The 10,174-nt window shown below is 35.3% G+C and overlaps 1 protein-coding gene across 1 annotated transcript; it reads right to left on the reverse strand.

Annotated features, from left to right (window-relative positions):
* Positions 1–3,398: 3,398 nt before the first annotated feature.
* LOC103963818 lies at positions 3,399–9,319 on the reverse strand. Its single transcript, XM_018651513.2, has 10 exons — positions 8,452–9,319; positions 7,893–8,014; positions 7,696–7,758; positions 7,465–7,554; positions 7,096–7,264; positions 6,467–6,656; positions 5,182–6,026; positions 4,105–4,719; positions 3,962–4,027; positions 3,399–3,506 (listed from the first exon to the last, which is right to left on the reverse strand). Exons 1-10 carry the CDS (start codon positions 9,034–9,036, stop codon positions 3,399–3,401), a joined length of 2,853 nt encoding a protein of 950 aa, XP_018507029.2. The 5' UTR covers positions 9,037–9,319.
* Positions 9,320–10,174: the final 855 nt, after the last annotated feature.

A 10,174-nucleotide genomic window follows, 5' to 3' on the forward strand; every position in this document is an offset into this window, starting at 1 on the left:
ATATATATATAGGGATAAGATCAAGGGACAAATATTTTTATAAATATTTTCACATTCTTTTTAAGCTTTTTGATTACATAACATCCAATGGTTCTTATTTATTCATTAAATGACATGGATGCTTATGTGGATTTTAACTAATATATATTTGTGTAACAAAACAGCCCCCTTTATTATTATTATTAATTAAATGGAATTCCGAATCAAGGAAACCCTAAACAATGCCGTCGAGCAGCAACAACAATACACCCAAGCCAATCTTGATATTAATAATATTACAAAAAATAATTAAATCAAATCATTTAGGTGCAAATAAATCTAGTTCTACAAATTATGGACTTGCGAAACCAAATCTAGTTCTACAAATTTGACTATGTAGAATTCAAGGGTGAAAATATGAACCTGCAAAATGGGATTATCGCATTTTCAATTTCCTGAGTCCAGAGAGAATACTCCATTTGCACAGAAGTGATGTGATGAACGGCATAAACCCTACTACTCCATTCCAGTGTATCTTATTATTCTTCGTACCAGCTTTTAAAGTTAGTACGCAATGTATCTTATTTTATGTAACAAGGACTGCATACAACTAGGTTTTCTTCCTTTTTTTAATTTTAGTTTTAATTTTTCAGATTTTATGTTTTTTTTTTCAGTTTTATTTTATCTTTAATATTAGTTAAAATCTATATAAGCATCCATGTCATTTAATGAATAAATAAGAACCATTGGATGTCATGTAATCATAAGGCTTAAAAAGAGTGTAAAAGTATTTGTAAAAATATTTGTCCCTTGATCCTATCTCCCATATATATAAAAGAGTGTAAAAGTATTTGTAAAAATATTTGTCCCTTGATCCTATCCCCCATATATATATACTCAAAAGAAATTTGCAAATGAACAGTCTTCCCTTTTTCAATAAAATTAGTAAATAAGCAATGCATCTTTTCTAAAATAATTTAAATTTAAACTTTCTTTCTTCATCTTATTAGTGATTCAACACCAAATTTTTTTCATGAATCATCAAATTAACATCCAAACTCAAAACCTTGTCATCTTGATTTTTGCAACCGTGTTGCCACCAAAAGGCGTTAGTGTTTTGTTTTCAAATTAGACTTTGATTTTAGAAATTGAAAACTGAAAATGAACGAGGAATTGATTTAGCTGATCAATGAAGAGAGAAGATGGAGTGCGTTGCTCTTCTTGGATTCGATTAATCAGCAAATAAAAATGAGCAAGATGACTGTTGCAAACCCACACATGCTTACAACATGACTCAACTCACATGCGCGTGTCATTTATATAGTCTATGAGCTAGTTCTAATATTAGCCATTCATTACAAACAATAACATAAGAACAGATAAACTCATAAATTCAGCATTTAAACAAAACATAATATGCACAAATGCTTATATCTTTTGTACAATTCTAGAGTTTTGAATGTTAGAAGGTATTCATCTCTCAATCTATAGCTCTCCAATTTATTTTATTTTTATTTTTAATTTTGGCATCATTTATATATTCAGTTGTTCTCTCTAGATTGCATAGGTTTTCTCCCCTTTGGCTGTTATCCTTTTTTAGTCCATATATATTATTTTCTAATCTTGATATTTTATCATTGTTAATAAAATTAATTAATTTGTTAAAAAAATGTGTATTAATCAATCTACAAAAGGCATCATTTGAAATTTCGCACCGGGCATTCGAAAATTCAGGACTGGCATTGCTCTTCGAGATAATTACTACAATAATTAAGATTAGTAGTAATATCCAGAAAAAATATTAATTCATCCAACTGCCTCAATTAAACGGGTTAATGGTGCAAAATCGGGCACAAAGATTGATTTCCCTGCAATGTGACTTTCAAGCCCAAACAAAGCATGCTTACACTTTCTTTGTATGAAACTTTTTGTATGTTTTTAGAGATAAGTTGTGTCTCCTTTTCCAATGTTATATCTTGAAAATTGTCATACTTCACTACTAATGTAGTCCTTTGTAGCCATATAATTTTTATGAAGGATAACTATTAAGTAGTAACCTCTTTACATTTATAATAATAATATGGTTAGGTCCCAACATTATAACTACACAAAGGTTTTACTATAATACTATTTGAGAGTGTTTTCACTATTGAGAGCTTATTTTTACATACATTTTCTAGTCTCACGGTATCTTTTTATTTGTTATCATTAGATTGAATAAATTTAACAAAAACAACATACTCTGGTGCATTAGAGGAGAAAAGTCATTTATCATTTCCCTTTCCATATTTTGTTTCCACAAAAATCATGTCCATGATTGATCACACTTTATTTCGTCAAAGGTCTTCATAACTACTCTTGGAAGGAAAAAAAGATAAAAGCTTTTTATGATAACTAGAAGAGCTTCTGATTATGTTTAAAACTTGATCTTTAATGCAAATTTAGATATGTTTCTCATATAAAGCACATCTAGTTAAACACTTTTGAGTATAAATGCTTCCTACTAAAGTAGTTCAAACGGACATTAGGTATTGTGGTTAAGGAGCATATTACTTTGTGTTTTCAAGCTGGGCATAGCCTATGTACATAAATGTTCCCACAGTCGCTAAATAGAGAACAACTTACATGAAACTGGTTCACTGTCACTGAAACGTCCCGTTTGAATAAGACAATAACATGTGTAAGATTTTCAACATATGTAATAATTTTAGTGGATTATCTTGCCATGTGATGGTGAAAGGTTGCATGTAAGTTGCTTTTCGCTAAATGAGCAAGGACTGCATGATCACTTACCCTTAAATTTGATATCAAATGCTAAAATTAATTCATTAGAATTACATATATTTATTCTTTCCGTTAAAGGTATATAACCATAAATTTTTAATCACGTGATGACTGAAAAACTGAAATGACTTAATCCTATAAAAAAGAGAGAGGAATTATATTGCCTTTCGAAGTTTTGTTTCTATTCTAATTGAAGGACAGAAGACTGAGGGAAGTGGACAAAGAATTACGATGCATGATCCTTTTATTGACCTATATCCAGGATGTCGCATATTGTAGCTGTCTTATGGAGGTGAGACCAACATAAGGTTGAGTGACACCAAAATACAGAGAGTCAAGTCACTTCCACACAAGATATTCCCCACACCACTTGAAAGAAATGTCCAAAATCACTTCCAAACAAGATATTCCCCACACCACTTGAAAGAAATGTCCAAAAGCTGTTGGATTTATTGGCCTAATATTGACTTATGTAGCTTTGGACAATGAATATTGTTATATTGGTAAGTGTAAATTATGCTTTACATTGGCTTGTAAGACTTTGTTACTTATGTATGTTACAAGGACGTCGATATTGTAGTCTGTACATATGATGCGTGATCTGTACATATCATGTGTTGAGTTATGCCGTTCTTTCACGATGCCAAAGCAGTCCAGTAACTTGCTGTGCATAAGCTTGTCGGAGTGGCGATGATTCGGGACCATATCCAATGCCCGCCTTCTATCCGGCGCATTTCTGCCAACTGCGATGAAATATCAAATTCAGAAATACCGTTACTAATTTTTGTATATTATCTGGAAGAAATGCAGATGTCAGTGCAGGCTGAAAAGTAAGTTGAATAACGGGGGTAAAGACCGTCCTATTAATTCTATAGGAAGAAATTACAAACATCTTCGAGACATCAGATGCTTGATGACATGGAACGCTGGACGGGCAAGAAACAGTAGACAAAGATTGGATGGATGAGTCGGTAGTTTACATCGGTAGAATCTAGTTCTTAGATATGGCCTTTTCCTTGGAGCTAAAATGATGAAATGAATTTCTGGGAAGACTTTTTTATATAACTTACTATAGAATATAGTCATATGGTTGAGCTGAAAATTGATGCTATCTGTATGATTCCTATATTGTACTGTCATTTTGATCTTCTATTAGGAAAATGATTAACATAGGTAAATTATGATAGCGATTTCTTACTCTGCCATCTCGTAGCTCAAAGATTACTGAATCTTGAGCAAAGGGAATTGGTCGTATTGGCGCCACCTGCATTGTGTAAAACCAATGGTCCTTAATAGCTTCGCTGAGTAACATATTAAAGAATAGTGCATTTTGTTACTAACCTCAGGGTTACAGTCACTGCTTAGGTCATTATCTCTTTCATAATCCGTCTTTGAACTAGCTGCAAAATCTATGTCAGTACAGAAATATGCTTTCTTGTCATTTCCTTCCTCTTGTCTATGATCTTCAACAATCAACTTTCCCAAAAACGGAAAACCACAGTTTTTCCACCTCCACGTCATTTCTTCCATGTACCTCAGGTAAACATTTCCATTGGAGCCAATAAGAAACAGTTGATTACCTTCAAAGGATGGACCGGGAGAACCAACCAATGTCACAACACTATGTGGACTTCCATGTTCCACCCAATTCCATCCTTCGAATGTATTCCAATGATATTCAACTAGTCCTCCGTCTACTGAAAGCATGAAAAGTGATCCTGTTAGTGAAAGCGATGATGGTCTCATAGCAGTTCCAGGCAGTCTTGATAGAGTCAAATGCTGAGATTGGTAATGCTCATGCCACAAATCAGTCACTTTATTATACTGATATAGCCGACCGTTCCTTCCAACAACAAACACTATGTTTTCCCTGAAATGTTCCTGATCTACTATAGAGGCAATCTTCGTATTTGGAGGGTTTCGGCAATCTTTCCATTTGAATTTCCTCAGGGCAACCTACAGAAGAATATAAGTTGTCAATCCATCACCAACCGTAGATATATCATTGTTTGTGGAAATTATAGATAAATGAAAAGGTTTATTTCCCTTTGTATCTCATCCTTTTTTCTTTTCAAAGTTTACAGATTGTTAAAATATATTCCAGCATACTCTTACCTCTGCTGTATTATTTTTAGCATAACTGAGAAAGAGCAAGTAAAACTTTTGTTTACACTTATAAAACATGGTTTTGTTCAGATCTATGAAGATGACAATGGTGACATAAATGTAATGTATGACGATCCTGCATTATGGCAAGGATCATGCTTTAGTTTCATGGTGCGGTAATCTAACATCACCTTAAAAGAATCCTCTAGATATTTTATGTCAATAGGTGTGTGTTCATCTTTTTCGAATTTAAGGTTATTTAAACTTCAGAGAATTTGACATTTATTTTTTTTGTTCCTTTTTAAACTTTACCGTGAATTGGAGTAATCTGCCTGTTCTGCTCACAAAGAAGAGGGCGTCTTCTGCTGTAACTTTCATAGTTCTACCAGGAATTCCATCCCATGGAGGGCCTCCGATTACCTGCCTTCCTTTCCTCAGTGCAGTACAGTTTATCCATGCTAGATCATTGCTGCTTCTTTCCCTAATAAGCAAACTCCCATATGTGTCAACTACATACAAGCTTCCGTTGTAGTTCCCTAGTGCGCCCTTGATAGCTGTTGAGTGCTCATGCCTGAGCCATATCCATACACTTTCAGTATAAAGATATTCGAAAGTAAAACCGCCATCTGTTATGAGGAAAAATGATCTGCCTCCATGCATCGCTCTCAGATGGAAATTTGTGTTAATCCAGTTGTATGGGAAACTATTATCTTCCGAAAATTTTATTGTTCCGCTACCTGATGCCCCTGGAGTTAAGTAATGTTGCTGTGCTTGGCTTCCTTTTCTCCTTCTTGTCATTGTTCTTCCAATTCCTAAAGCATTAGGCTCATCTTTTATGCCCGTGACACAATTTGTGGGTCCACGCTGTTCTGAGCAGTACTCTGCATTCCAGCCTTCTGTCTCCGGCGTATCTAATATTGACCACACATATTTGACTGTTGCTTTTCTACGGAGCATTACTTGATGAGATGGACCAGAGTTTTCGCCACCTAAGCCTGATAGATGCAGTTCTGCAAGTCTTCCATCATCCAATGGGAACAGAATCCTACCAACATGAATTTGTAGTCCAGCAATACCTCTGGCAACTTTTGCATGAAGAGGATGCATATGGCTTACCCATGCTTCCGAAATTTGGTTCTCTTGAGCTTGAGCAATACCTGTAGTAACGAGGAAAACTCTTAGATCTAAGATATACATTCAGAATGTTTTTTTCATAAGTTTCTGTGGAACTTATTTGAACTTGTAGTCTCCTTGCAACCTCTGATGGAAGTTCTACAGTACAGATAAGTGCACCCTGTTTGCTAATACCTATTTCCAGGATTAGGTTGACCGGCTTCGTGTTGAAACTGGTTTATATTCCAGGAAGGATTTTTAATTTTCAAGTTCCTCCTAACTGTGATCCTCAGTGAAGTACAACTAATTGAAGCAATCTTTTGTTAAGTGGAAACGATATAATATGAATGTGCTGTTATCACATTGGTATCCTCTTGAATACCTCAGGTGGGAAGAAGATTGAAATTTTGAGAAACTCTTCAAGTTGTATGGTTTAGAAGATGAGAATAATTGATTTTTTCAATAATTCCTCCTATAAACTCACCTGATTGTTTTGATATTTGATATTCGAAAACTGATCCAGTAGATGTGGTGAAAAACAACGAGAATAATCTTTCGTTTGTGTCATCTTGCAGCACTGGTGTGATTGATGTCAGCTGCTGATCCTTTGGACTTCCATAAACTACCCATTTCCATTTCCTCTGGTGTAGTCGTCTCTCGACCAGTTTACCATCCTGCTTATATGCGAAATGTTGTAAGAGTTTTGTTTCAAAATTGGAAAGAAATTTGAGACACAAATTCCAGGTTTATCCAGGTTTTGGGTTGAGGACTTGCAAAAGCTTTGCAAAACAATTATCTGTCTTCTCTAAATGGAGGATAACTTCTAGCCCACGTTTGAACGTTTTGAGCATTCAGTTAACAGGAAAAAGAAAGAATACAATGAACAGAGGTTCCTCGGGTTTTCAAGATTCAAAATTCTGCAAATTCATCCCAAGGTTCGATACTACAATTTAATAGCTATGATAAGACTTGTACTTAAAGTATCATGTGTTGTTTCTTGATTACTATTAGGGTATTCCATCATAGCAAAGATGCTTAATTGTTTTTTCATCCCTTCTACACCTGTCAAAAAATTTCACTTCAATGTCAAATAAATATGGCAACACTGCGTACCTTTGTTAGAAGAAAGAGGGATATAGAATGATCTCCAGTCACACCATGTAAAGTATTCCCTGTTAATGGTATTAGAGAAGCATTATAATTAGTTGTCCCTTCTCTCCATATATGCTTCTTCCATGATGGTTTTGAGCTCCTATCATATTCATAAAGATCACCTGCAGAACTGCATTTTACAGTTACAAGTTATGAAGTGTTTGATAATCTCTAAATTGAGGATAAAGCATCCTTTCTTTTGAGTAACCGTGAAAGAATCCTAAATGCTGGATTTTGAGGATTTGTCGAGTTTAACTGATATGTACGATGCTCTGAGTAGGCAAAGATATGTGTGCACGTGCAAATGAAAGCGGGACCAAGAGGAATCACCTTATGGTATAAATTACATCTGTTCTAATACTAGCAGCATCGGCAATTGAGGCAACATTGGCGCCAGGGGGTTGTCCATGATCTATCCATCTGTTTTACGTTTACAACACAAACGTCCAAGTGAAGTTAGAGTCGCCCCATCGTTATCTACAGTATAAATAGAGACTGAAATTCAAACTTACAACTTAGCATATGCTGTGATGCTATCACTTGTGAGTTTGTGGTTTTTACCTTGGAGGCTCAATTTCGCTAAGTTCTAACAGTGTCCCTTTTTTTGTGCAGAAATAGACTCTCCTGGCAGCAATGCAGCAAAATCAACGAGTTGTTAGGAGATGTTCAACTTTCTAAATTCTTTCAGTGAAGGGATTCACATAAGCTTTTTTTTAGTATGTAAATTTCACTCCATTAAAAGTGAAATTTATACTCACTCTCCATCATATGAAACGAGACCAGATTTAATTAGGATCACAGAACTTTGATCTCCTTCGTTTTGACTGAGAGTAGGTGTGATTTCTACCCAAAGAGGGTGTGAGCTCTCGCTGATTTGCATCTGAAAGTGGGAAATAAAACATTTGATGATATATGATAGATCAGCAAAAATACAAAAGTAACAAGAATACATTTGCAGTAAATTTAAGTCTATTTTAATTGAAAGTTTATATCTTTCTGGTAATGACTGCTACAACTTGGTGTGTAGATAAAGGGAAAGGTGACTTAGAACCGTCATGATGAATTTGACATGTGTATATACGTGCAGCGAAGGAGGTTGTGAAGCGGGGACGCCAAGGTGGTGGTGTCTCAAACCAATTACGTTACATAATTGGTTTGGGACACCACCACCTTACTGTTCCCATATCATATAACTTTTTCTCACATGATTCGTTTTTAAACGATGTAATTTTGGACATAAGCACAATATCAGTAGAAGAACATGGTATAAAGCTTAAAAATTGATTTCAAGTTTTCGTAAGACAGAGCAAATGGTACCTGAAACAGATTGCCTGATTCAGAAAGAGCAAGAATGGTGTGATTGACAATAAAAAGAGAGATAGCATGAGCAGGTGATAAAGGCAAATCATGGGGTGCAATCACCCACTGGACCCCATTCCAAAACCTCTCATAGATTGACCCACTTTCCCCAGTCACCCAGATTGACATTTCTGACATCCTTGTCAATGAAATCCTCTTTCTCTGAGGCAAGACCTCAAGCAACTTATGATCACAATTCTCCTTGTCCTTCTTTTCTGATCTCTCCTCCTCCCTTTTTCCTGGAACATCATCCGAATCTGGACTCTGTTCCTGTCTGCTGTTGCTTGATGATGTTCCTGTTCCCTCAATTGAACCCACAACAGTACAGTTGTCATCGAGACAGGAGACTAAATCATAGGGCAATTCAACTTCAACCCATGTTTTGGTTTGCTCCTTAAACTCCCAGAATCTGTCTGTTTTCTGCTCAAATTGTCTGCTGCTCTGTGCAAGAAAGTGGTGGTGGTGCTGCTGGCACCATGAAGAAGCAGAACCATCAGCCACCAAAAATCGAGTCACTAGGACCCAGATGAAAAATAGGGACATGTTTGGTGGCCCTGACACAGAACCTTTTAAAAGGGTAGAGAGAGAGAGAGAGAGGTTTTTATGGCTTGAATCTTTTGTGGTGGCTTTTCATATCAGATGGACCATATCTGATAGTTTAAAAGCTGCCCAGAGGACTAACTGCCAGTTCTGGAAACATGACTGTTCTTTTCCATGGCTTCCATACTCACAGGGCATTAGAGAGAGAGAGAGACGGAGAGGGAGGGGAAGGTTGAGCTTGTGAAGGTCCACATGTAGGGAAGGAAGGTGGGTAGTTAATAGGAAATGGAGAATCTTGCATCAAATTTCAAGCACACCATTATTAATTACAATTTAATAAGCAGGTGAGATATTACCTCGATAAAAGTAGTTTAATAATCAATACCACGAGCAAACTAAACTCTTGAACGAAATTTCGTTTGCTAAATGACGTGACGTTAATGAATATCGTATCTCTTGGTGTAATTTTGAACTTTCTCTTTGATGATAGTAACTTTTAACATGTTTGGTACGGGTCATTTTTTTTTTTTTAGACCAGGTTGAAATTCCTAATAAGATTTTTATTGAGGACATTTATATGCACTCTATCCTCACCGCTTTGTATGTATTTCTCTCATTAATAAATATCGTACCTATTTCTCAAAAAAAAAAAAAAATTAAGTGACAGCTTTTGGTTGATTTAAGTTTGAGTTTACTTAAGGGAATTGTTATTAGCACTTCAAAAATCTTATTTTACACTCCTCACAAGTGTATTTTTCTTTCTAATTATAAAAAGTTTGGAATGCCAAATGAGATTTTTAGAGTACTAATAACAATTCTCTACTTAAAATGCTACTTATTATAGACATGTAACATTTTTTTATTTGAAAAGATAGACACGTAATGTATTGACATGCATGCTTATTGATTGTTCCGTGAACAAATTAATGACAAACATGGTTGTTCTAGCATTTTTATAAAGGTATTGATGTTCATGCATAGAGACATGCAGCAACAAAATGAGAGTGTAAAAATCACGTACACCTACGCTTCCGTAGTTGCAAATAGGTAATGGCTTTTAAGTTTTTTCTTACCTTATTAAGAAGACATTTTGCTAGTGTTTTATTCCCTTATATAAAAGGACAAATTGTCTAAGTACTCC

Source organism: the organism of the source record quoted next, unplaced genomic scaffold (assembly GCF_019419815.1).
Source record: "Pyrus x bretschneideri cultivar Hongxiangsu unplaced genomic scaffold, Pyrus_bretschneideri_v1 Contig31, whole genome shotgun sequence".
NCBI lineage: Eukaryota > Viridiplantae > Streptophyta > Magnoliopsida > Rosales > Rosaceae > Pyrus > Pyrus x bretschneideri.

What these genes read in the sequence shown, in the direction of transcription:
- LOC103963818 (XM_018651513.2), bottom strand. Translation starts at nt 9,036, where the DNA reads ATGTCCCTATTTTTCATCTGGGTCCTAGTGACTCGATTTTTGGTGGCT. An exon ending in CCCTCTTTCTTCTAACAAAG is followed by an intron (nt 6,657 to 7,095) that starts GTACGCAGTGTT and finishes GCATATAAGCAG; the next exon opens with GATGGTAAACTGGTCGAGAG. An exon ending in GCAGATTACTCCAATTCACG is followed by an intron (nt 4,720 to 5,181) that starts GTAAAGTTTAAA and finishes ATTCTTCTGTAG; the next exon opens with GTTGCCCTGAGGAAATTCAA.